The sequence below is a fragment of the Vidua macroura genome, chromosome 5, assembly GCF_024509145.1.
Source record: "Vidua macroura isolate BioBank_ID:100142 chromosome 5, ASM2450914v1, whole genome shotgun sequence".
Lineage (NCBI taxonomy): Eukaryota > Metazoa > Chordata > Aves > Passeriformes > Viduidae > Vidua > Vidua macroura.
The window spans coordinates 24,382,469-24,410,462 of NC_071575.1; the positions used below are offsets into that span (position 1 = coordinate 24,382,469).

Sequence of the window (27,994 nt, forward strand, 5' to 3'; positions counted from 1 at the left end):
GCGGTTTCCACTCAATATCTGGCTGTTGCAATTCACTCCCCTATCTCACAATGAAGAATGATTTGGTGGGGATGTCAGGCCCAAAAGAAGAGGCCAACACGGAGAAGGAGATGTGTGGCATGCAGTCATTGAACAGCCAGGGCAGCCTGGACTCCAACAGGGAGGATGACAGAGCATCTCTCGTCCTGACCCTCACACTCTACAATGTGAGGAAGATTGAGCTCTCTAAGGCAGCCGAAGTCTTTGAGGTACAGACCTCAGTATCCCCTTCCTTTGCTGAGCCCTCTCTTCTTTCTCTGCCTCCTTCATGTCTCCCAGTCTGCATCTCTCCTTCTCTCATTCTTCTCCTGCTCCCTGCCTGACTCGCACCTCATGCTGCCTTCTCCCTTTCTCACTGTCCTGGTTTTGCTCCAGCTGCTCAGAGAGGTGGGCAAAGAGGGAGAGTGCTCTGGAGGGAAGGAGCATCTGGGCATAGTCTTTTAGAAGAATCACCATTTCATGCAAGGGCTGTTCAGAGGAGATAGCAATCAGTTGCTTCTTTCTAGCAGTTGTGGTGGCCAGCATTTCAAGCACTCAAACTGTGAGGATGTTAGAAGCCAGCGAATTTTCTCCACATATTTGGCAGGAGATACAAAGACTATAAGAGCTGTGAACCACACAGATATTATGTAGTCTGGACACTTGAAGTACCCCTACCAGGTGCTCACTCTTATCTGGGAAAATGAATAACTCTAAAGAAAACTATTGTGCTTGTTACTTTTTTCTCACAATTATTTAATGATTATGATGCCATTATACATCAATAGGTCTGCTTTCATTCTGGCAGGATTTTAAGTTACTCAGCCACTCATTTGCTATTTCTGCACAGATGAAATTCTACAGTCAACAGTATCTCATCTTTCATCTCCTTCTTTCTCAACCCAATGCTATAGTGTTTAATATTTAGCTCTGTCTGTATTTTAGCTCTTTGTAAACCAGACATTATTGGACTTCATTACTTAACATGTACTTCTAGTTAATACCTCTTTTACTCACCTTTTAAAGACATTGTGGAAATGTATCTAGATTTACCTGGATTTTCAGTCTTTGGAGAAGCTTCAGCATATGAACACTTGGCTCTTGCAGATGTTTGAAATTCAAATCTATCACTTTGAAACCCGTCGAGCCAAAAAGCCCAAGAACTCTGTGGATGATCTTGACATTTTTGTTGAATGTGAAGTTCACAGTGCTGATGTTAGTATCCTTATCACCTCCTTAAAGAGAGTAGCAAAGGATGTGAAAACCAGCAGAGAAGACAAAGGTAAGAAATGCATGCATCTCTTAGTGCACTTCTTTTGGAGTAACTTTTTTAGTTTTAGCTTCAGCTTCATAATAGTAATTCCATTTGTCTGTAAAGTCAGTGCGTGGGCATTCATTATTTGTCTCTGCATGGCTGCTTTCCACTGCCATTGGTGCAGAAAGAGAGGCACTTCATCATAGCCCATGGAACTGAGGTGAGAAGTGTTCCAGCAAAGAGGGAGATGGGAAGGATAGAACAGCAGAACAAAAAGTTGAGGAGAAACTAGAAACTCCTCAATGATAGAAAGATTTTGTGCTGAAAGCTGCGCAGAGAACTGATTGTTTCAAGACAAACACAGAGGCAGACGGGTATTTTTCTTGTTTGCAGGCAGGAATGGGTGGATACAGCTGTTAGAGACCTTTAATACAATCCTGAGGATGACAGATGAGAAGGCTGAGGGTCCAGCTAACAGACTGAGTTCTCTCAGTACAGAATTGCCATGTTCCCCTCCCTTGACAAGGCCAGACAGATATTCCTAGAGCACTTTTAACTTACACAGTCCTGTTTGGGCACCTTTGGGTGTTGTTTGAAATTCACTGTCAGGCTAACAACGAGAGGCAGCCCTAGCCAAGCTGTTCTCAGGATCTGTGGGCATATAAAAAGGGCATCACTGTTATCAGGAAAGCCAAAGAGGGTTTTGAAGCTGGAGAAGAATTTCTTTAGGATTTCCTTGGGATTTGAGAGGTTTCAGACATGCCAGGACTTGGAACTACAATAAAAATGATGGACTGTTAAAAGAGGGTGTGTTTATGTTTTTTGTCCTGTAGGGAACAGGCAAGATGTGTATGGGGACACTCTGAGACAGCTGTGATCAGGTACAGGTTTTGAGGGAATATGGCAATAGATGGCAGGAAAGGTACCTTGCATGCAGAACCACTGGTACAGCCAAAGACAAAGGCTCAGAAAAGAGTTCTGGGTGCACATAAGGCATCTGTAAGAGTGGTATTTCTTCCTACTTATCACAGAATTGGTTGTAATGCATGAAAATTACATAATTTCCCCAACATCCATGGGTATTTTTAGATCTGTATTTCTTTAAACTTGATGTGATTGGATCTAATATAATACATACAGCAAAAGTTAAATTTACCATTCAATAGAGAGTTGTTTGATGTCTTGTCCAGTATGAGATTAAGGTGACCCCAAATGGACCTTTCTGAGTTGTAACACAGAAAGTCTGATTACAGCATCAGTCAGACCTCGGAAAGCAATATCAACTTTGTGTTCTTCCAAAAATTCTTTTTTAAAATTAATTTCTCATAAATGCTGGCATTTAAAATAAAATTATCACATTTTATTTTCATTTTAGTCACTGGAAAAGCTTCCAACTTCATGAGAAGGAAGCTGTTTGGAAATATAGCTAAAGAATAATGTTGCTGGAAAAAATAATGAGCCAGAAGGAAAAAAACTTGAAGATACTTCTTCATCTCTTTGGTTTCTAGAAATTTTATAAATACCACGTTTTCCTTTTAAAATATTGACTAACTTTTAAAGGTATGAAAATGCAAGACTGCTTTTTAGACAAGATCAAAATATATTCTGAAATCCAGAATGTAGAAATAAATTTGTTGTCCTGTGTCAAACAAAACACACATTTGATCTAAAAAATATTTTTGCTTTTAAAAATTGTTTCTACTAATTAAAACTGAGAGATTATCACAGCAAGTTAATTTCAGATAATTTTTCATCCAATCTGCCAGTTTGGTCAGGAAGCAAGTCAACTACTGAGATGTGTGACAATCATGGTAACACATAGATATGAATATTCTTAGATATTGATAAAAAGAAAGTTTGTAATCTTCAGCACAGCTTTTATTTTCTCTCTAAAATTTACTTGAGTCTCTCTCATTTATCTCTTTCTGCTTTCTCTCCAGTGCCCTGGTTCCCCAGAAAAATCCAAGATCTGGATAATTGTCACCATCTGATCACTAAATATGACCCTAATTTGGACCATGGTCACCCTGTAAGTTTAACATTACTGTTATTTCATCTTTAAAAGAGAAACTCTCCATAGGGGGATTGTTGTAAGGGAAACTTCAGGAATAAAGAAATACTCATGAAAGAAGAGAAAAACACCACAGGGGCAGATAAAAGCTCATCTTCAGTGGAATTAGGAACTGCATGTATCCCTGCAGGAATGGACCACAAAAAGGCTTTTACTGTAACAACTTTATGTGTGCCCTCTTAGGCACACTCTAAACACAAACTCTAGGAGAGGGAAAGAAAAATGCACTGTAGAGTCCTGCTTTAGTGATGATAGTAAGGCAAAGTACTGGGAACAAATAAACAAACAATCTAACACTTATTTCTCATCAAAGTTTCCCAGCCTTAGTACAGATGAGATGTGAGTTAGGCACAGACACAAAAGGGACCCCAAAAGGTCATTTGTCACTTGACAAGTCAGGTCACAGAAGCATTTTATTCTGTCAAGAATCACATAGAAGCAATGCACAGAAAGGACAAAAAGAAGAGATACTTTGCACTGAGAAATGTAGTGAAGATTAGATGTGGGTCAACAAAATCTACAAGGCATTTTTTTGTCATTCTCTTCTCTACATGTCTGAATTCTGTTTAGTCTCTTTCATTAACCTGCACCAGGTTTTGTTGTGAACTATATACAGTCCTGTGTAATATGAAATAGACCTTTCCAAGTCTATAGAATCTATCTGATTCTATTTTTGAGAATCACTTATTCAACTATAATGCTCTAGGAGAGCTTCATGTCCTACTTAACCAGGACATCTTTCATTCTTCCTTATTTCTTTCTGATACAAACAGTCCAAGTGTTTGTTATTTTCCTGAGCTAATTCTTAGGCTGTTTCTCATTAGATAAATGAGCACACATAGGGAATTCTTCAAACTGGACTAGGTTCCCCTCATCCTTTGCCAAATAGAAGGTGTGAGCACTGAAGAGGTTGAGAGAAAGCAGCAGTGGTGCTGAGTTGCTGAAGTATTGAGTGGGGATAAATCTAAATTGCCAAATGTAGTGCAATTTAGAAATACCTAACAAGTTGAAAACAAGTTACCTCAGGCACTGAACATCACTTGTCTGTGGCAGGAGAGAGCACAGTGTGGGCTGATTTACCAGGCTTCTGAGCAGGGCTCAAAAATGGAGAGGCTGGAGGAAAGCACAAAAGAAGCTGATGTACAGGTAGCTCAGCAAACATTTTGCATATACATTTCCTACCAAATAGACAGTTTGGGTTGTTTCTCTCCACACCTTCAGTTTGTTCTTTACTGGCCCAAACAATCAAACTGATGTCACTGTGACACTGATTTCTGGGCTACCCTGTCACTGGCTGCAGGTTCCCCAGGGAGGCTCCCGCTGCACAGAGGGTGGGTACAGAGCTCACAGAGACAAAGCTGGGATGTCACAGCATCTGTGTGAGTCTGGCCCAGCAGCTTTTTGTGTGTTTCGCATGGGTTTGTTACAGCCACTGACAAGCACCTGAATGAACATATTAACCACAACATATGATGTAATAAACATGCTCTCAGGATCCAGCCCTTTCCTCAGATTCATCCACACAACACTCATTAACTGCAGGGTTACTGGTATTATTGCTACACTAAAAATTATGTGAATAAACCTAAGGGACAAATTTGGCTTGCAGTATACAAAGTGGTTCCAGTAAATTCTGAATATTTTAGAGTAATAAATATTTGTACAATGATGCTGATCAATGCTGTTTTATGAGTTATATTAGCACACGGTTCCAGATTTAAGTTTTAGTTCCTATTATGAATGATGCAGAATTAAAAGGAATGTTATTCCATGTCTGTATGCATATTCAATAGCTGGCAAAGCCTACTTGAAGTTTTATTTCTAGTAAACACAAAAGGAGCAGAAAGAAAATGCTGGTATTCAGTAGGTAAATGTCCCCTTCAAACAGATACCACTGAGTCTGTCTTTATCACAACATAGTAATAAATGGGCAGTGAGAATTGGGTGGGGAGCCTGTACTTCCACAGATCCAGTGGTGATTCTGATGAATTCTACTTATGCCCACAGATCTCTCATAATGCAAAACTTTTTTCCTGATTATTTTCTAACCCAGGGATACTCTGACCTGGAGTACAACAAACGGAGGGCATTCTTTGCCGACCTGGCCTTTAATTACAGAGCGTAAGTACAAGGCTGCTGAAGGGAAAGTGCAACGCTCCACGCTGTCAGACTTGATGCGCAAGAAATGTAACAGATATCATATTTTGTTCATGTATCAGTGGGGCCACTTTTGAGACAACAAAATTCACCCACAAAAGCTTCCACTCCATGTGAAATAGACTTTTGTGATGACACAGCAAATACATTTTAAGACAAAAAATCTGAAGACTACATTCACATATCACAGTCCAGTGCTGGATTTTGTTTTAGCAGAAGTGATTGCAATATGACCTTTCATTTCAATTTTCAAGTTCCTTTTAGGACTTGGTACTGAGCTGAGGCTAATCTTTTTCAAGGAAATTTGAGGAACAATATTTACAAACATACTTTTGACAGTGGAAAGCAATTTACTTCTTTTTGTTATTTGCTTTTTTAAATGTCTCTGTCTATGGACACTAACTACCTAAAAACATAAAAAGCTTTCAGTTCTCATAAATACTGGCATTTAAAATAAAATGATCACTTTTTTTTTTTTTTTTTTTTTCATTTTAGTCACTGGAAAAGCTTCCAAATGGGAAGCAAATGGAAACATTTCCAGATGGGAGATGTTTCTACCTTTATGTGTAAAACTTCACCAGAACTATGCTGCTTTCTGTAGGGTAAATAAAAGGTGAAGGTACAACTGGTCATGGTTTATCAGGTTCATGGTATCCAAGAATTGGTGAAGTCTCCAAAGTCTTGTGAGACTTCTGAATACAGTTTTCTCTTTCCATCAAATATCAGAGTCAGCACAGCTCATAACAGCCCAAAAGCAGAACTGAACTGACTCAGAGCTACAGAAGAAGCGACAGTGAGGAAGAAGAGAAAAGACCACCCATCAGAGAATCAGTGCTAACCACACAGCGAGTGCCTGGGCAGCTCTCTGCTCATGGGTTTCTGAAAGCTTCCCTGTGATGGTGCTGAGCTGATCACATCCTCCAGGGAGGGTCCCTCCAGACACACACTGTGCTTTGCTTGCTAGATTGCCTTCAGCAGAAGTGATGGCAAGCCTGGAGGTCTCTAATTGCATCTGTGAACCAGAAACACAGCTCTCTTTCTCACATATCCCTGTTTCCTCCCCACATTGTAATAGAAGAGAGAGCACCCACATTAGAGCTGACCAAGACAAATGGATGGTTCATTATTAACTATTTCGCTGTTTCTATTTTCATTACGGCAAAAATTCACAGTGCAGGCAAAAAAAAAAAAAAAAAAAAAAAAGCTTGGAAACTGAACTTGAAGTCTTGAGACATGTGTCATGTTTCTTCTCTTCATTACAGAGGAGACCCTTTACCTCACATTGAGTACACAGCGCAGGAAACAGCAACCTGGTGAGTTTGGTACTTATGCTCCAACTGCTGGGTCATTCCACAGCAGTCCCAGGAAAGACTGGCAATGTGAGACAGCTATAACCTTTTTAAAATGTTGTTCACCCACCCCACATTTTACTCTTTGGTTAAATGTCATCTTTTGGTCATTTGTTTTGCAGAAAGCCATTCTCAGAGCTGGTCTTAACTATTCACTTTCTAGAGCAAAAGGTGTTTTCCTATCTCCCTACGTGCAGATCCCATCAGGGTATCAGAAGCCAGAAAACACCTGGACCCTATTGAATAACTTCTTCTGACTGACCTCTAATTCATCATAGCTATGGTGCTGGCAGAAATATCACATTTTCAGACTTGTTACCAGGAGAAAATGCCCACTGACAGGACAGAAATTCACTCAGAGGATATGGCTAATTCAGTATCCACAGGACAGAGGAGCCTTGCTTGCTTCTCCTTCAAGTATTCATTGCTTTTAATAAGAATATGTATCATTTTCTCAAACTGAAGGTAGAGGAAATTTTGAAATACCTTTCTAATATACATTATTTACATTGTAAAAGGGCCTTAGGTATCATATGAAATGATGGTAAGTTATTTTTACAAGGCTGCAGCATTTCTCCACTGGGGCTTGGTTTCTCCTGAAGGTCTGCCACTCAACCAAAAAACCCCCAAAAAACCAAAAAAAAAGAGACCCCAAACCACAACCAGTGAATTAAATAAAATTAATTCAGTTCAAAGCATTTTTAAACAGTATGTGAAATATGTGGCAGATTTGAAAGAGAGCAGAGTTCTTATTTAAAATCCCGCTCTTTCCACTTTCTCCCACTAACTTTAAAATTTATCAGTAAGCAGCAGTAATTCCACATTTGTGTGATACTACAAAGCATTAATCTGTCCAAATGTCTCAAGTAAGAGCGGAGTCCTGGGATTGTGCAAGGTGCCATATATGTACATAAGAGAGAGTCTTTGTTCAGAAATTTAAATCAAAAGAATGCCTAAAGGTGGGGGAAAGGAAGAATGAAGACCACATTTTCTAACTGCAGCTGAAAACCCCAGAACTTAAGTAATTTGCCCTAAATCACACTCAAAGTTTATTCCAATTCCAAGTTTTAAATCCGTAGAACTAGATGCCTCATGCCAGAACCTCTCTGGCATCCCACCTCATTCAATACTTTAAGTAAAATCTGATTTGCCACAGATAGCCACGACCACATAAAAACCTCGCATCCAGCTCATCTAGGGGGACACATTTTTATTAAGCTCAAATACTTTTTTATATCATCTTTCAATAGTCAAAGATTGATGGTCAGTGTCATGCTCATGACTACTACCACCAGCCAACAATTTTGGCATGGGATGGTGTGTGGGAATGTCATATTTAAGAAAATTTAATTTTGTGTTCTTTCCTGTTTTTCTCTTTTATTGCCAACCTTCGTCATTCCAGCTCTTCTCCACCTAGAATTAGATCCATTGTGGCAACAGAATAGACTTTTAAAGGAGTATCTGCTCATTTCCTTAAACAGCCAACCCCAGCAACCCAGGTTGTCTTGTTATGTAAAGTTGTTTCCAAAATTAGCCTTCCCAATTGTTATCACAGCCCCCTGAGGCTGTGCCCTGAGGTCAGCTACATTACAGCACAGCTTAATTGAGCACTGTGCAATTGCAGGGGAAATTTGTAGCACAAGCTAAATTCCCTTGGTGTCACTCTGAGGAGTTGCTGGATGCCTTCAGTTTGTAGCAACGTGGTTATAAAAATGAAAACCAAGCCAGCGGAGAAATACGACTTTCAGAAAACAGAGGGTACAGATGATCTGAGCTTTTGTTTTCAAAACAACTTCTTGGAAGGCTCTGAAACTAGGCAATCAGAGATGCCATATGGGCAAAAGCTGTGTAAGAAAAATGGAGAATTCAGGAGAAATTTATGGGGATGCACCTGTCACATTTTCATAATCAAGTAGAATAATGCCACTTTTTTTTTCCCCCTGAAAAATAAGGAAATTTATGTAAAATTAGGTTATTGTCTTTAAAGTATCTGGTTCCATCTTTTGTTAGGATGTTCCTTTCTAGAGTGTTTAATAAAGTTTTCTTCCAGCAGTTCTTTCATACCTGCACCTCTCTTGACTTTGGAGGATTTACTTAGATAATTGTCTCAGAGGAGCACTTAGCTTTGGATAATTCACCACTGGTCCCTGGGACTGCCTGCATTTCCGTGGTAGCCAATGTTTGGACACACAGCAGAATGACACTTGATAAAAGAGACCATATGTGCACAAGTGTAAACAAGCCTGCTCTCTCTAGACTCCAGTCTGGGCATGAACCCTGTACTGGTTCAAATCCCACACAACCCCACTGAAGTCAGTAGTATTCTATGAGGAAATAAACCAGGGCAACGCTTGAACTCTAGTCCTCCTCATTTTTTCCGAATTCCTCCATGGAAATGGCCCAGTCTCCTGTGGCTTTTGCAATAGTGACAGCAGCCACTGTTTCCCTCTGTTCTTTTAACTTTTTTTCCTCCTGAGGTTTTCCTCTCCCGCTTCATTCTGGTTCATTATTACTCCCACACTGCGTAAGACATTGGTACAAATAAAGAGCCATTACCAGGGACTGGCTATCACCTCCATAGCAACAACAGCATCACAAAAAGGAGAATAATAATAGTGGTAAAAAAAAATTACAAAACAAACAAAAGGTCATTTCCCATACCCAGCACTTCCAAGAATGATCTCAATTTTCATAAAACAATGTTTATAAAGTTGTTGAGACCCGAGGGCCACGGCTGAACAAAAATAACCATTTCTATAAGGTTCTTTGCAATCCTATTTCTACTTGCTTATTTTGCAACAGCTAAATATATTCCAAACCACAACACTAAATCCAAGTACCATCAAGTTTGTGAGAAGCTTAAAGCCTGTGCCCAAATCAGGTTACAAATATTATTTTCAGCTGGTCTCTTTTTGTATAGTGGGATAAATGCTTCAAGTAGCTGGCATATCTTTCAAATACATAGCCCATGCCAGGCATTTTGAACTGCAAAAATACAAACCTCTTCACCTGTCCAGATATTACCCTTCAGTATCAGAAAAGATGCTTTTCCCAGAGGCTTTTATGAGACAAATCTAGGCTAGGCTTCAGGGTGGAAAAGGAGGGACCAGCATTTCAAGCTGTACCCAAACACAGAAAGGAGGGGAACACCTGATTCATTCCTTTCCTAAACTGAACAACAGAGTACCCCAGCTCTCTCCCTGCAATTTCCCTGATGCCTCCAACAACCTTAGCAAGAAGGTGTCTAATCAAGATGCACTTCTGTATCAGAATTAGGGTTATGTAACATCAAAGGACACCTTTTGAAGGAAAAATAAAATAAAAAGCCCTTATAGTTTTCCACATCCAACCAGCACCAGCTTTCAAGCACCAGGTGTCCCGAGCTCAGATTTTTAGACTATGATGCCCATGCTGGGGCTTTACATCTCTCTGTGGATATGTAGATGGTACAGATAAGTACTGCTTTATTGAGGTGTCTCACACTATCCAGTTTTTGATTTCCAGGAGAGAAGTCTACAGGAAGCTGAGGAGCCTTTACCCTACTCATGCCTGTACCCAGTACCTGGATGCTTTCCAGCAGCTCGAGAAGCACTGCGGCTACCGAGAGGATAACATCCCTCAGCTTCAGGATGTCTCCAGATATTTAAAAGGTCAGTCATTATAAACCATAGTTTATTCTAGGGTTCCCTGCACATATTTGTGCACCACAAACCATTTCCTAGGAAACAAGCTGGTGAGCAGAGCTGATGATGAGCACAGGGCATTCATTCTAGGCACATGGAGGGACCCAGCTGGAAGTTTGTGTCTGTTCTGTGAGTGGCAGCTGCTGGTGTGTCACTAAGCAGCTAATCCCTGTACTAGCAGCACTACAGTCACAGCAGACAGTGCTCAGTATGACTTCCACACAGACTTTTTATGGGTTTGGCTCTGTTTTAAGCTTCCATAGCCATGCTGATAGTAAGACCCAAACACAAGCACAGGTACATACCTCTCAAGTACACCTTTTTCCTGATCCCCCAGGCAGGATGTGGATGTGTGCTAGAGAAAATGATTTCCAGGAGATCCTGCTGGTCAGTCAGCAGCTGCCTTGAAACAACTCTGCTTCCTTCTGTCTCTGTCGCACTCCTTGTCACACTAAACTTCTTGGTGCCTGCCATATGCCAACAGGAGAGTACAAAGGATGTGGTGCTAGTCCATAAAGGCATGAAGAGGTCACATTAGAAAAAGGACACACAAGTTTGCTAGGCTGACCTGTTAGCTAGGGGCTGACTAGCAAGGAGCAGGAGAGCAAGGGAGCCTGCCTTATGAGGCCACAGGCTACATGGATTCCCAAAGCCAGGTGCTTTGTGTAAACCACTTGATTATCAAGAATTACTAAAGAAAGGCGATCTTTAAAGCCTCCTCCTCAGTGAAAAGATGTGCCAGAGAGAGGACACCTTATCACCATGATGAAATACAGAATAAAAAATATGGCTTGACTTTAAATAAATTGTATTTAATTACAATACTCAGAAAATCAAGTGACCTGCTCTGTATAAGAGTAGGGGATACCAGTTAGCTTGAATAAGCTTTCTGTGTCTGAAGAGTTTTCTCAGACTTTGGCATTTCTCATGAAGATTAAGCTGTTTGATGACAAGGTTTTATTGCACGTTTAGTGTAAGGGAAGGGAGGGTTGCCATGTGAAAAGCATCTTCCATGAACACCATTGCACCCAGCTGTAGGATTTTTTTCTGTTGTAGGCATTATGTATTTTTTCTTTTGTATGTATTCTCACTTTTATTCAAGTACCCATCTTACTTCCCTCTTATTATAACTGGGCTGATAAATATTTTTTCTCTTGAAGAAGTTGATCTCATTTAATTTACACAATAGCTGACAGCAAGGAGCTCCAGGAATTGTGATTCTGACTTGATTATCGCAGATATTCATATCCTTCAAGTGGATCAGATGATTTCAAAGTGTGAGAATTTAGGATAGTGTAAGACTATCCTGCCATAATCCTATTTGCATTGCTCATGTTAGTTGACAGAATTTGATTGCCTGGAGTCTGCTCATTCCCTTTACAGGCTCTGGTTCTAAATATTCTCTGTGTCATAAACAAAACAAAATAAACTAAACAGCAACTCTGAAAAGCCTGCCAGTAATGTTTGGAAATATGTTCTCAGTGAGTTTCAACTAATTTACTATAACACAAGGTGTCTACTATAAGCTAATTGTATGAACTAACTGGGAATGAGTATCAAGTATTTCAGAGGCATTTTATTCCATTCTGAAATGGACAGCTAAGGAAAATGTAGAGTCGCTGTCGAGCAGGACGGGAACAGAGAACTCCAGATCAGAAGGCAAAGAAAATGAGCTCTGATTTATTTCAAATATACCGCTCTATATATAGAGAACATCGAGAAGACTAATTTCATTTGTCTTAGAGTAAAAACATCCCACACCATTGGTGTGCAGTGAATGACGCACAGTGGCAGAGCATATCTATAAACAATGTGAATAACAAGATAGATTAGAGAATTATTTACATTCTTTCCCAACTGTTTCCCAGGTTCTTGCCTGGTTAGAAAACCTTTCTCTTTCTCTCTGACTGAGCTGAGAATATCCACAATGTAGAACTATTCATATTTCTTGAGACCACTGGTCCTTCCCTGATTAAACTGTAGGTTAAAATTAGATTACTTTAGCCTACAGGTTATGCATGAATTAAACAAATTTTTTTTCAGAAGAGCTGTGTTAACAGCTAGACACAATTAAGAGTGAGAAAATTATTTTAGTCCCGTTATACAAGGCTTTGAATTGATATCTTGGCTCTATTCTATTTTCCCTCTAAGAAAGTCATTTCACTATGCAGAATACTTTCTAGACTAGCATGAAGATTGACATTATTGCAAGGCCCAAACTTAGTCTGAGTCAGAGGCATCTGCAAGGTCTAAAATCTGACCAAAAGTTAAAGCATGTTGTTAAGGGCATTGACCAAACTCCTCTTAAATGCTGTCAGGCTTGGGGCATTCACCAGTTTTCTAAGGAGCCTATTCTCAGTGTTTGACCACCCTCTCAGAAAAGAAATGCTTCTGAATGTCCATTCTGAACCTCCCCTTGTACAGCTTTGAAAATAATAAACCATAGGAAGCAGAGAGAGAGAGTGGGATAACCTGGAAAGAAAGTGATCATGTTAAAACCAGCCCACACAGACAGATAAACTTCCATCTTCTCTTTAACTTAGCAGTATCTGTGAACATAAGAAAGCAATTCCTTTTGATTCAGTATGAGATCTGTCTGCTATTACCTATTAGTGAGGCTAGCTTGAAGAGAAATTAACTATATTTCACAAATATTTCACAATTACTTAAAGGGAATTAAGTAGTTAACAGTGTGATCGCTTACACATGGCAAGTGTTTTCCTAAAGGGTTAACTAGACGAACCTAGGAACATCTTTCTTTCTAGGAAAGAAGTTTGGATTTAGGCAGTTATTGTGCTCCACAGCTGGAAGAAATTACAGCCAGTGAACTCAAGCAAGCTCACACTACAATGCACAGGCTGCCTGTATACACCAGTTTTTAGGCCAAGAATTAAGCCTTGCAGATCACTTTAGGTCAACTGCTCAAGACCTTCTCTGCAACGCACTTTGATTTCCCAGATCTTTGGGCAGCAGGTCCAACCAGCCACACCCCCAATTCTCTACTGATTGCTGTTTTATTGTGCAGTCATGAACTAGAAGTTCAGGTTTTGCAGATATTACCTTCAGCAGATAACTTTTTCCTAGGGCTTTTCAAGGCAACTGGCCAAGTCTGTTCCATCAGCAGACTGTCTGATTCACTGGCCTCTATTTAAAAGGATATCTCAGGGAACACAAGCTGTAATTTTCATTTTCCCTCCTCCTCCTCCAACATGGATGCTAAAGCTATATAAATTTCCCTAGACTCTTTCATAGTCCTTCCAAAATTGAGTTACTAAGGTCTTGGTTTTCATATAATATATTTTTCAGCTAGTGCAATTTTCACTTCACTCAGAATTCAGCCCAAAGATTACCAGATTCCGAAATTTTCACATTCCTCTGGATTGGACCAGCAAATAGACAAAGGTAGATACATACTCTCCATAGGGTTTTTTTTTTAATTCTTAATTTTTGAGGCAGTTCTGTACTAATTACCTTTGAATTGAGTGGAGCAATAGAAGATACCTGCGACAAATGCCCACTACCATCACAATGTCAGGAAGAAGCATTCTTGCTGTCCTCTTATTCCTCTATTTCTTCATATATTTTGTCACTTCTTTGAATTTTTTTCCTTTTTTTTTCCTCTTTCACTGGGTGTTTTGTTTCATTTTGTAATGGGAAAAGTACTAATAGCCTGACAGAGTAAGACAAGAAATTCTGGAAGAAACATGAAAAAAACAAACCAAAACAAATCTTGTAAATGGCTTGGTTTCTGGGTGGGATTTTTTTGTTTGTTTACACCAAAAAGGGAAACAAAGGTTATAGGCTTCATGACACAATAGAATATGGATGAAGAATTGAGAATAAAGCAATTTCTAATTTTTTTAAAATGCAGTTTTATGCTTTAAAGAAGACGAGATGTCATTTACAGAAGCTGAGAATGAAACACAGATTTTGAATATAGGACTTCAAAAAGATTATCATTGGCTCACTTTGAAAGTGGTGATTTCTAATTTTCTTAGCTTTGCAGACCACCAACATGTTTCCCATGGAAATGTAGAGTGTGTGTTCTATTGACCACCGGACTGGTTATTTTTTTGGTTATCTCTCACAGTCCTTTCATGGTAATGCAGGGGGCTCTGGGGTAACACTGAATGTACCAGCTGAAATCACAATGCAAAATGTTGTATTCTTCTGTGGACATGTGCAAAGCAAAACACCTATGATCAGATCAATGAGAGGTTCTGTAGTGGGTTCTAGACAAAAATAATGGTTAAAAAAAAACCCAAGAAAAAAAAAAAACACCAGATGCAAGTTCTGTTCCCTGCTTGATCATAAGGACCATGTGTGACCTCAGACACACCACAGTCATGTGGAACATGGAGAATTGTGTGTATATGTGCAAAAATCTGCACTGGGGTGGGCAGTACTCCCACACTTTGTGATACTGCTATGTGAATACACACAGGATGGATGGATAGGTGATTCCATGTTGCAGGAACTGGTCCTATACCAGCACAGGGGTACATCAATCATGATAAGCCAAGGTGTGCCTGCTATGCTTGGTGGAGGGAACTATTCCAACAGAGCAGGAAGGATCCCTGAAACTACTTAGCTAAAGTAAATGTGCTGTGTAGTTAACCCTAGAAACAGCTGAATTTGGTGTCCCTTCCCTCTGCAGAGAGAACAGGTTTCCAGCTGAGACCAGCTGCAGGACAGCTGTCTGCTCGTGACTTCCTTGCCAGCCTGGCATTTCGTGTCTTTCAGTGCACACAGTATACAAGGCATTTCTCTTCTCCTATGCATTCCCCAGAACCGTAAGTTTGATGGCCTGACATAATTCCATCCTTCTGAATGTGCTGGGGATCATCCTCTTGGGACTGGCTCTGGAGTTCCATCCAGTAGTCTACAGAATAAAACAATTTGAGAAACTGGTAGCTAGAGACTTAGAAGGGGAAGTCATGCATGAGAGGGTGTGGTTCTCTGTCTCTTTTGCCTGGGGAAGGAAAAGACTGAAGAGTATCTGGTTTAATCTTTTCATCCTGCCTTCAGTTACCATCTGCTGGAGTTTGATTTCCTGCTGTGAAACTCTCCCAGTAAGTGCTGGCCAGACAACAGCAATTACATTTCATGAGAAATTACAAGTTCGCACAGACACTTTTGTTGTATGCTGGGACCAAACAGGGACCTTTCAAAGATGTTGTGACATAGAAGGTTAGTGCCCATGCCATCCCAAGGAGACAACAGACAAGGTGGCAGGGGGCAGCTGGCAGCTGGCTGCCTGTGGCAGAAGGGAGTGCTCTGATCCTTGCAGAGCCAGGCCAGGAATGGAGGCAGCCACTGTGGAGCACTCACACCAGCTCCCTTTGGAGTCTGTTGGCTAAAGTCCTTCACAGGGAGTTCATGAAGGGCAGGAAAGGAAGCTTTAATAAAAAACAAGGTCACTTATTTTCCAGAGACTGCTGCCATGAGTTGTTGGGTCATGTTCCCATGCTGGCTGACAGGGATTTTGCCCAGTTCTCACAGGTAAGAACATTTTCTGCTGGCTCCTTAACCAACTGCTCTGGATAGCAGGCCAGAGTGCCTTAAATACATGCAGCTCACCATGAAATGCAATTCTAAGACTGGATTGTGCCTGAGTCATGACCTCCAGGCATGGTGGGCTAACAGTGACTTGGGAGATATTTCCTCCAAGGGAGTGGTAGCACTGCTCCCTACAGACATGGTGTGAAAGGAAGGGCAGGCAGAGCTTGTGGGACTTCTCTGTGGGAGGGCTGTGTCAGTCTGGAGGAGGATGTCTCTGTGGGGCTGGAGTCTGAGCTCTGCTGACCGAGCTGCTCCCCTGGCTTCCTGTCCTACACCACATGAACCTACACAGCCAAGCCTCCAAGCTGGTTCTGTCTCTGGATGTACATTCTTGTCTCGCAGGAGACTTTAATTGTGTCCATCACCATGTCATTCATCAGAGTTATTTTTTCCCTTTACAACTCACCAGATTCTCACAGCATTGCTCACGCTGGTGAGGAAGCTCCAAAAAGCAAACAGAGCTTCTTTGTAGAGTAAGGGGCTATTTACTACGAGCAGTCAGTGTCAGACCCAACTGAACTCAATGACCTCTCATAATTAAAGACTTCAGAACTATGAATGTTCCTCAAAACCATAGCAGAGGGAAGAAGACATTTCATTGTCCAGGCTTGTGAATCTGTGGTGGAAACTGGCAGTAAGATTGGAGGGGTAACAACATGTAGGTCCCAACATGAGCTAGGTCCCTGAAGAAATATCTTTAAAAGAAAACCAGTTCACCTCATATGATGTGGTTTCCAGTTGTATCAACTTGAATACATGCCAGTTACCATTTTGATCATAAATATTGGTTATTAACAGAATCAGAAGAGTAGTACTTTAAGCATCCTAGTCATCTATAATTTATTCTGGAAGAAACCTATTCAGTTCAGTTCAGTACTGGAACTTAAGACACACGACAAATAAAAGACTACAGCAATTTCAAAGCTTTCAATTTTCTTCTTTTCCTATCAATACCACAGACTATACAACATGAGATCACATTCAGTGAATTTTCACATTTCACTTTTTTGTCCCCACAAAGTATTTTCGCGGTTGGAATTCACCCCATGAAAATTCTTTTTTTCTCCATTCAATATGAGACGATGAATGGTGAAAATGCCCTAATTTTGTTTGTTTGTTGCATGATATGGCTCCTGGGATAGCAAAAAAAAAGAGACATGTACAGTTTCCTAGTGTGAGAAGAACATTTAACAGGGAGCACAGATGAAAGTAAACAGAATCATCCCTGCACAGATCTGGCCTGCTCATAAAAGGGGAGTCAGAAAGAGTGAGGGACAGAAAGGTAATGGCAAAGATAAAACCCACCTTTGCTGTCCTTCCTTCTCATGTCTCCCTGTAAATTTTTGCCTGGTGTAGATAGACCAGCATTAAGACAAGAGATGGTTAATTTTACACAGAGAACACTGAGGATTAATCACTCATCTAATGTGGCTCCCAGTGGTATGTAGCTGGGGGCCAGGGAGAGGTAGGCATCCTGGAAGCCATGGAAGGTCATTTTGGGTGACAAAAACAATGAGTAGTTCATGCTATTCATGCTAGAAATTATGTGGCCCTCCCCTTTCCCCTCTTTCTCTCCCTTGGGCTGAATAATCACACTAGTGTAACACTGTCTGCTTGCTTACTTGCTTTAGGATATTGGACTGGCTTCTCTTGGATCATCTGAAGAGGAGATTGAGAAACTGGCCACAGTAAGTACAGATGGCAGTTTAATATTAGAGGCAAACCCCAAACGATTCACTGCGAATCCCCTGTGTGTCTCAGATTGACTACAGAAATGGGAGCATCAGCAGGATTGTCTCTTCTCCTCCACAAGTTAGGAAGGTGCTGGAGCAGGGACTGGAATCCCTCTGGGGGAGCCCAGAATGGTGTGATTCCACCTGAGGAAATGCTTACACTTCTTGATTTTGTAAGAATATATTTCTTCAGCTGAGTTCTTAAAATTTCAGACACAGAATGGTGCCAACTCACATTCCAGATTCACTTAAAACACTAGATACCCAGGGTGATACCTGTATTTTCTCCTATATGAGGTGCAGAGAACCATCACACTTTGGTTCACACCACATTCATTAACCTCACCAAATAAGTGAGCACTTAAAAGCAATTTGGGAGCAGGTACTGCCATTCAGTTCTGAGTTACTAGGCTGTCTACAACTGTCAAAATTATTTGTACAGCCCCTTACTGCCATCTGGACTTGTTCTGAAAGTCATCTGGAGGCCAGGTGATTTTTGTTTTTTTCTGATAGTGGCAGCCATACCAGTCTTGATGAATTTTTCAGAGGAGGAGAGGAGCCTTATCCTCACTGAGCTGTGTGAGACTCATTTAGTACAGGTAGTGAATGAGAGAAGGATGTCACTTCCTAAAGTTCCTTACCCAGTCCACAGTCCCATTCAGAAAGGAGGTTGTGGCTCACCTAAAATCCATCTGCACATATCCATCCCTGGGTTAGGACTAAGTAAGACCACCATTATTTTTGAAGATTGCTACAAGTGCTGAATTCTTTGTGACTTCATCCAGGTCCTGGACTGGTGATGTGAGGAGACTATGACAGTGACAGTCCACATTGCCTCTTCCACTACCTGGGTCTAGAGAGGTTAGAATGAGGTTAAGATCCATGTCTTTGCTAGGGTTAAAAAATTCTAAGTCCCAGAGAACCATTTTGCATCACTCCCTAGATCTTGGTGAGATTGGATTAAGGTCTGTGGTATATAAAGCATTCCTCTGCAAGCACCTCTTCCTGATCCTCCACTGAATAGGCCTAGACAAGAGATAGGGTTAAGATCAGAAGAATAAAGGGTCTCATGGCTGAAACTTTCTTAGCATCATCTAGGGTTTGGGGAGGTAGAATAAGGCACCTTTTTAAAGGACTCTCTGCTGTTCAGGGTCTGTGAAAATACAATTTTGTATGTGCCATTCAAGTATTCTGAACAGCAGACCTATTTTGGATTAACATCCCAATAGTCAAATGTTTAAAGTTTATATACCTAATCTAGGCTTACTGTTTGAGTTCCTTTTCTAAAAAGTGAAGATAGAGGAGAACCTGAACTGTATTCATTATCCTGACATGAAAGTCTAACATGATTTCTGTGTTTATCTCTGAAAATCCCTGTCATTCCCTGTTCTTCATAAAAAGAATTTTGGTAACTATCTTAGAAGTTTCTTCAAAGAATCTCAAAATTGTTGCTATGGTCTAAAACATTTGTAAAACAAATTTTGAAATGCCATTGTCGTTCAGCCCTGTAACTTCCCTAAGATCCATGCACCACAGACGGGAAACTGCCAGTGTCCTTGTCATCCAGGGTACCACTAATACATTTTTAAACTCTGTTAAAACAGTGAGAGCTTGAGAGAACCTCACTATCCAAAATCCAAATACAGGGTATCTTAAGAAACACTAAAAAGAATTCCTCCTCCTCCCATGTCTCATTTTGGAGACATAAAAGCCTCCTGCAAATGAAGAGGTACTAAAAAGACGTTTCATTGTGAAATAATGAGAATCAAGCTTATTATCAGAATATAAACATGTAATTACTTGCTGAACTGTAGAGAAAGCAACTCAGGATCCTGCAAAAGGAAAGATCCTGGCATGTTGTTTCTTCAGTGATCAATTTGAAGGCTAAAGCCAAGTCATAAAAATGAAAAGGTGTGTGTGGGAGGGTGAGAGAAAGAGAGATAATGTATGGAAAAGGCAAAATAGACAGAATAATATAGAGCTTTACATAGTTTTACAAATTGTCTGTGGTTCTTTAAGCAGGGTCCTGAAAATGCCATACCTATGAAGCCAAGGTCTATCCCTGTGTATGAGGCAGCAAAGTGCTCTGTGTCTCTAAAGGAACCTTGAAGAGTTGTGAGACAAAGCCATATTCTTGAAATGCCTCATTTACTGTGTTTTCCCTTTGCACAATGCCTGTCCAGCTTCTCTGGGCATCAGGCTGTGTCCAGGACTTGTCCTCCACTGTCCATTTCCTCAGATTTTATAATAAGGGAAGCACTAAAAGTTTGGCAGAGCCAAGAGCTGCCATCCCACTGTTGTCCAGCAGGTAAAGGGAGTATGGTCCTAAGTATGCTTTTATCACAAGAAAAGCCCAGAGAAATGTATCTTTGTTTTCTGCTGGAGCATATGACTAACATATGATTGGCGCAATACAGAAAAAGGCATTCTTCAATTCTTCTGAATGAGAACACACAGACAAAGAAGGAGGGAAACTCTCCTTTCAAGTGCCTTTGCAAAGATGTTGAACCCTCTGTCAGGATCTTCCTGTCCTTCTGGGGACTGTGGGTGGAAATCTGGCAGCTTCCACTGCCTACAGTGAGGATCTGGGCTAAAAGATTGTAGGGGAATTAGTAACATCTTCCAAACAAAGAATTCCAAATACATATTTACCTATGTATTATCATTCAAAATTTAATTTTTTTTTCCTAAGTGGGACAACAAGTTTTGAAAAATTACATGTTACATTTAGTGTGTGTTATATGCTGAGGGGAAAAAAGTATTCTCTTAAAATATGCAACTATAACATTTGAAGATACAACGGTATTAAGAAATGACAATAAAAGAAAATTAAAGGAAAGATGAGAAGCTTAAAAATTTCTGCCTTTTCAGACTCTTTTTCACAAGTTGTTCTTATTCCCAGCTTTACTGGTTCACTGTGGAGTTTGGCCTCTGCAAGCAAAATGGATTGATCAAAGCTTACGGGGCAGGACTGCTTTCATCTTATGGGGAGCTGATGGTATGTGTCAAATGTCATATTGAAAGATTTCTATAATCCACTTTCCTGACCTCTGGTAAAAGCAAACTATGTTTTTATACAAAAATTAGTATGATTTAAAATTCAGATTTTTCTTTTGCAAAGAAATAATTCTCCCTTCACAGAAGCTACTGCACAGGGGAAAAGCTACTGTGGTATTGTACCTGTCTTTCATCTAAAGAGAGGAAATGCAGTGAAAGCAACCATCCCGTAAAATATTAGATTTGTTTCTTCCTGCTTCTGCCAGTAGTGATGCAGCTGACTTTGACACAAAACTCACGTTCCTTTCTGAATTACTCACTAGAGGGCAATATTATGCCTATTATGAGCTTGGCCATATTTTCCATGCTATTGACATTCACACACATATGAACCAGAAAGGCACCAATTGACTGGACCAAATGAAGTGCAAAGAAACAGGAAATAGCATGGACACTGATAAAAAGAAATTGCTTTAGAATTTTTCATTCCTAAATACATTTCAAAACTAATGTCAGCTCTAGTTTTACATAGATCAACATCTGCGAGCACAAGTTTCATGTTGCCTTGATTAGGTAGATTAACTGTAGAAAGAGGACTTGCACACTTTTACAGAAAGTGGGTTTCCCCTCCTTTGACCAAACAGCTTATAAGAGCGATATTAATTTCTCCTTAACTTTGAAGAGCACTGATGCAGGTGATCACTTTTTAATTGCAGAAGCCCTAAACTGGTATCAGTACGTCTCAAATGCTTCAAGCTGTGCAGATATTGGATGTTTTTTAATAAACTGGTAAGAGCCAAAGGAAAATAAATGCCACTCTTTCCGGCATTTTTATAAACCAGAAATATTTTTTTCTTTTTTTCATGGGAGTTATATTTTAAACTTAACACATAAACTCAGCAGCCTAACAGCCAGATACATGATACATTCACACAGAATTGTGGCTGAATTAGCATAGCTTGGACTCCCAGAACTGGGGATAGTTGGGTTGTCATGACAATAAACATTTTACAAAACTCTCCCAATTGTGTACAGGTCAGCCCACTTCCCAGTTAATTGACAGGAGGAAAAACCCAACATTTTGATGTATCTCAAGGCATTTCAAGTAGGAGTCCCCACAGAAAGGCAGCCAAAATTAACACAGGGAAAGGGGAACCTTCCCAGACATCAACCTTCACTTTTACCATTTGCTGAATTTAGCATTGTTTTTCTCACAACACTTGCAATTTGGAGATTTTTGTGAGATAACTCTGTGAAGAGCTTTCTCTCTTAATAAGCTGAAAGATCTGCATGTTCATTAGCCCTCTAGAGGAATAAACATGACTTCCTTTCAACATAGCAGCCTGATCTTGGCCTGATTGCTCACCAGCTTCACACTATGTACTGCTGAAGCTACTGTTTATCTGGGAATCCTTCAGTAATTCTTATATTCACTGACAACAAACAGGAATCATAAACTTGCTTTCATTTACCTGGTAAAACCAGTAATTTCCAATCAAAGCACAATTCAAGGCCACATTTATTCTACTCTGCCTGGCTTAATAATTTATGGTTCTAAATCAAGTTCATTTGCATGTTAAACAGGATACTAAAGGGCAGAGGTAATCATATTGCTGATATTTATGTAGCTTTCATAGTAATATGCACGACAAAATCTATCTGATGTGGTTACTTCCTTTTTCTGTTTAAACTTTACCCAAGTGAAGGTAAAAAACTCATCAGAAACGCTCACTTTTGCTGTCTGGAGTCAAGTGCACCAGACTTGTACTCTCTCTTCTCTTTTTCCACCCTTTTCTTCCTCAGACACCAAGAGGCTCTTCTGCTGTTTGTTAAAACCACAGGCGAGGACTGCTTGTGCACAAAACTGCTATATAGAACAAAAAAGTACAACTGCATCTCAAATTCCCTACCTCTGAGGCTGAGAGTGGAAGTCCTAAATGATCCTGAGCTGATAAATGGCAGTTTCTTGTCATTATTTTTATCACTGGTAATTGCTGGGTAAAGCTACTGGATAAACTTTTGAAAAAGCTGGGTCTGCCTCTGTGTTCATTCATCATATTACTGAAAATACAGGCAGTAGTGATGGCATTTTTATTCAATAGGTAATGAATAGGATTATCCCCCTTTCAGCATGTTCATCTTGCATGTAACACCTAAATCAGAAGATGGGCAAGCAGTTAACCAGCAGTTCTGCTATGCACCCTGCAGAATCCGTTTGTGAGCTCTGCAAGTTCCTCACTGTGCATCTTCTGGGACAATGGCTTAGTGGTTCTGTGCAATTCACCTTGAGCTCCTGAAACTTGTTGTACACAAGTTAATTATATCCATGAACTTAAAAGTTTCCGTATTTAGCTGACTGATTTAATTTCATTGATTTTTACTTAGAACAAAACTGAAATACAGAAATATTTATATTTATTCATTCTATTCTGCCTGAGCATCTGATTCTAACGTCAGTGTAGGCACTGGCAGTGTGGGTAATGTGGTGAGGTCCAATGCCTAAGCACCTGTTAGCAAATTGCAAACCTGTACCAGCTGCTTCTTTTACAGCTGCAAGAGAAAATATGTGTAGTGGAGTGCCTGTTTCATAGAAAGGATTTTTTTTAGAAATAAAGCAGTGTCTAGACACATCTATCAGAGAAGATGAAGATTGGAAGATAGTGAGGCTCATGACAGACTTGAGTTTATTGCTCTAGATAAGTTTTGTTGCTGCTTGGCAGAAAGCCATTATCCAACCTAATAATTATCTGCCAGTCCTCTCAGTGGGCCAGACACAGACTTCAGCATGGAGGTCCCAGACTCGATTCCATATCATTTAGCTGATCAAGATATCTGGCACAGGCAGTGAAGTTTTGGCACTTTGTTGGCAGTGAATATAGCAAATACTGTAGGAATCTCACTGCAGGTCGTGTGTTGAAGGAGACACACTGCAGCAGCCTGGGCAAGGGAGGGGTTTCCTTGGACCTGAAGGCTTCTAGGCCAGGAGCAGCAGAATGATTCAGTCACCAAAGAGGGAATAAGGGCATGAGTTACTAAGGTTAGATGGCTGGCTACAAGAAGATAACAACTAACCAGTGGGAGAGGGCATGCAGCAGTCATCCGGCTTATGTTATATGAGAACTTAGCATCAGCAAGAAGCCTGGGAACATCCCTGAGCTGCAGCCTGGACTGACTGTCTGTGGGTGTGTGACTGTAACCAAGGGAACCACATCCTGACTATGAAATCTCTAAAACATTTCCCTTTTCTCCACAGCACCCACTCCTATCAGTTTGAAGTCAGCTTCAGGTAGATATTTTCTGTGCATGAGTTGATCCTGCCCAAACTCAGGGCATAATTTGGGGGTAAGGTAGAGGATGAGAGGAAGAGCTAGGCACTCTCTGCATGAGCCTTGCATTTGAATCCCTGTTATCTAACAAAGCATTTAGTAACAGCAGCTAGGTATCAGAAGGATAACCATCCCCAAGTCTAAACTGAGCAGTTGTAATGTGTCTGACTGCTGGCCAAACTTGCCTCCTCTGAACTGTAAGAATTCCTCCCCAAAAGCTCTCAGTATTGCACTGTTTATTTCACTATATTCTGTCAGCTGTTCTACATTATCCCAAATGCTTCTTCTGTTAACACTCAGCTGGACTCTGTCCTACATACTGTAAAATCTTATGGCTCATACCACAATTCTGGCAACACTCAGCGCTACATATGCTTTTCTTGCAGCACACCCAGTACTTAACTTATAGAGGCCTTTAAGGCCATCCGGTTTCGAGCTGAACTTCCACTGAAATCAATGGGATTTCAGTTCTGCTTCAACACTGACAGTATAGTGGGACCCCTGTCAGGTTTTGAGTTACTGAAATCTTTTCCCATTAGTTCCCCAGAGCTTCTAAGATTCTAAGAGCAGCCTCATGTTTGTGTATACCAACCATCTTAGATTGTATGAGTGCTATCCAAGGTTTACTCTTCAATTACACACTGCAAATGAAGAGCAAGAAAAACACCATCTTTTATATATTCTTGGGAGCTTTTGGGTTTTGGTGTTTTGGGTTTTTTTTTTTTTTTTTTTTTTTTTTTTTTTTGAAGCCTGGTATTTATTTCTGCACCAGTTCATTGAAATGTCTAAATATGTGCTTAGGAGTACTGTCTGAATTTTTCCAGATAGCAGATTGAACTGAAAGTCTTGAGCTCACTGTCCAGCTTGAAGGTGGAAAGGAAGGTCTCAACATTGATGGGATGAGTTCCTTTCTCCTTTTGGTTTGTACCCAGGACACTTCACCAACCTGGCCAGCTGGAGGCCCAACCAGCTTTTAGGCACATCCATGATGCAGTTCAAATGTCACTGGGGCTGAGCTGGGTTTAAAGTACCTCACCTCAGTTTCAGGAGCAGACACAGTGTTTGGGAACTCACTTTAAGCCTAAGCAGAGCTGCCTTCCCAGGACTGTGCAAGTGCCAAACTGGTGGCTGGTTTAAAAGGCATTTCCAGTATATGTAAACAAACTATATAGATGTACCTGTGATTGCAGCGTGGACAGAAGTGGCTTCTATAAGCCTTGTGTTTGCCTAGGTGGGGGCAATGTAAGAGAACTGGAGAAAAACACATAGAAGAACCCCTATGGGTTCAAAAATACAAATGTGCACATGCAGTATAGTGTATATTTGTATATTGGATTTCAGGGAAGATTTTAGGTTGCTATACTGGCCTGGGAGCTGTGCATAAAATACCAGAAGCATTTTGTCTTCTGATCTTCATTGCAGCAGGAAGCATGAAATTTGTGACAAGGGCTAGGGGACTCTAAAGTAATGATAGACAGGACTTCTGTGATAACTATTTGAAACTTCTGTGATATTATTTGAAAAAAAAAGCAGCATGATATTTTTTTCTTCTGGATATTTATATTTTGGGGGGTGGCACAGACTTTCCCTTCCCTGTCTGAGGACATGGCTGTGCTATCCAGCTGTACATCACTGTAATACAGTAAATATATATTTCTTTTTTTTTTTAATCTTAAAAAAAATCTTTATTATTTGGTTTATTAACTGCTAATTGTGAAAATCAGCTCTGACATATGAAATAACAGGACTTTCTATTACCCCTAACTATTCCCCAAAGAGAATTTCACTGCCCAGCAGGGACTAATTCTTTCTTTGTTCATTCACCTGCTCTAACCGGTGTTGTTCCTGCTACAAAGTATTCTTTGTCAAACAAGCCAGAGTACAAGCCTTTTGATCCAGAAGTGACTGCAGTTCACCCCTACCAGGATCAAGCCTTCCAGCCTGTCTATTTCATAGCAGAAAATCTGGAAGATGCCAAGGTCAAGTTTCAGTAAGTAAAGTTTTTGTGGGTATTTTCATTGAGGGGGGCACACTGGTTTGATTCTTAATCTCAAATACATCTATTTACATTCACGTTGCAGCAACCATTAGTTCCCCACTAAAACTAATGGTTTGTTTCGTACTCTCAAATACATCGATTTACATTTACATTGCAGCAACCGTGCCAGGCTATCTCACTGCATCTGCATAGTGGCTTTTGTACAACAAAGTTAAGCACGAGCTTGCTTATCTCAGAAAAGGTTCGCAGAAAGTCTGAATTTACTTTTGCCATGCCCTGTTCCATGCTTCTTCTTAACAATGCTTTATTTTTGCACCTTCTGAAATAAATTCTGTAACTGAACTGTGAGAATGCAATCCCACCCTGTGTCCTAGTCCATACAAACAGAAGATCACGAAGATCTGATTTACCCAAGGTGACATGGAAATTTCATAGCAGGCTCTGGAATTAGCATGGATCTGCAGGGGGCTTAAAAACAAGATTGCCTTTGTCCTCTGATTATATCTGCACAAGAATCCAGAATCAGCATTCACCAGCAATCTAATTTCTATGAAGTAGCTGTCTACAACCTAAATAACATAATTTCAAATTAGCTTGAGGTGTTTCTAAACACATTTCCTTAACTGTGTGACGCTGTGCAGTAGGGATATTTTTTTTCTTTTTCCCCATTTTTTTTAAAGTAAGCAGGGTTTAAATTCTGGCCTTCATCTCCAACAGTTAGAACAACATGACCAATTCTGGCTGGAGGTAGGATGTTGGTTGTGGAGCTACTGGGGAGCATGCAGGAGCTGAAATGAGGAATTTATTAGAGGAAGAGAACCTGAGCTAGACTTCTTCCCTGCTCTCCTCGCCTCTTCCCCAGAAGCACTGCCTGCTGGGGCTATAACCATGGCTAATTAGGCTCGTCATCTTAAATCTAAATGTTCACATTAAAATTTTAATACGTGTAAAAATGTGGGTGAGAACTCACTGGCAGAAGAGAGAGGACTTACAAAGCATTTGACTCAGGCAAACCTGCAAAGAACGTACGAGGACAAGGAATATACCACTCCCAGGCATGAAGCTTTTTCATACATTTTTCAAGACATTTGCACAGCCAAGGCTGCTCAAAATAACTGAAGGCACAAAAATCTGTCAGCATGGAAAACATAAGGCAACATCAGTACAGGGGGCTCCTACCAGCATGCACTTAATGGAAATATTGTCAAAAATGGCAAGCAATCATGTTTTTTTTTCTTTTAATAATAGACAGAAAAATAGCCCAGGATGCCTAGTATCAACAGGTTTTTAGAATATTGCACAGAAAGAGCTGCTCCAGGTTATTTCTTGGAAGTGAAGGCGGCAGACATGCTGTGCTCCTGCATTCCTCAGCTTGTGGTTGTAATAACTCTGAATTGTGTGAACGCAGAGCTGTGAGAGCACAGACGGGACTCAGCCAGCCAGCTTGAGACCAGGCACTGCAGATCTTTGGGGCTGCAAGTGGTTCAGCCGTGGGCAGGATGTGCTGCACCAGGCAAAGCTCAGGAGAAGCAGTGAGGAGGTGTCACAGCAGCCTCTGCTCCCCAGTAAGGTCATGACTGCACCCTGAGAAATGAGGTCCTGCAGGTTTTGCACTCAAGGAAAAGCCTTTTGAACTAGAAGCTCTGTCCTGTCTCCCCACAGGAACTATGCAATGAAGATCAAGAAGCCTTTTGCTCTGCACTATGACCCCTTCACCAGCAGCATAGAGATTTTGAACACACCACAGAAAGTCAAGAGGGCACTCCACCAGATAAAAGAGGAACTGGAAAACTTCTGCTTGGCCCTTGAAAACCTCTCTTAAAACCACAGCAGTACATCTCACC

General features: G+C 40.5%; 2 protein-coding genes across 2 annotated transcripts in view; one reads left to right on the forward strand and one right to left on the reverse strand.

The window, feature by feature from the left end:
• The window catches only part of PARPBP (PARP1 binding protein), a 289,156-nt gene that overhangs the window by 5,449 nt on the left and 255,713 nt on the right, over positions 1 to 27,994 (reverse strand). The window lies entirely within an intron of this gene.
• LOC128807259 (tyrosine 3-monooxygenase-like) lies at positions 51 to 27,972 on the forward strand. The gene is made up of 12 exons (XM_053977492.1): positions 51 to 248; positions 1,126 to 1,300; positions 3,214 to 3,302; positions 5,398 to 5,465; positions 6,764 to 6,814; positions 10,355 to 10,500; positions 15,191 to 15,326; positions 15,966 to 16,035; positions 17,727 to 17,783; positions 20,731 to 20,826; positions 26,008 to 26,141; positions 27,813 to 27,972. The coding sequence occupies exons 1-12, from the start codon at positions 51 to 53 to the stop codon at positions 27,970 to 27,972; spliced, it is 1,380 nt and encodes a 459-aa protein (XP_053833467.1).

Excerpts from the sequence above, each read along its gene's own strand:
- LOC128807259 (XM_053977492.1), top strand. The coding sequence starts at position 51 with ATGAAGAATGATTTGGTGGGGATGTCAGGCCCAAAAGAAGAGGCCAAC. Across the intron at positions 6,815-10,354 it reads GCGCAGGAAACAGCAACCTG|GAGAGAAGTCTACAGGAAGC; the intron begins GTGAGTTTGGTA and ends TTTGATTTCCAG. Across the intron at positions 15,327-15,965 it reads CCTATGCATTCCCCAGAACC|AGACTGCTGCCATGAGTTGT; the intron begins GTAAGTTTGATG and ends CTTATTTTCCAG.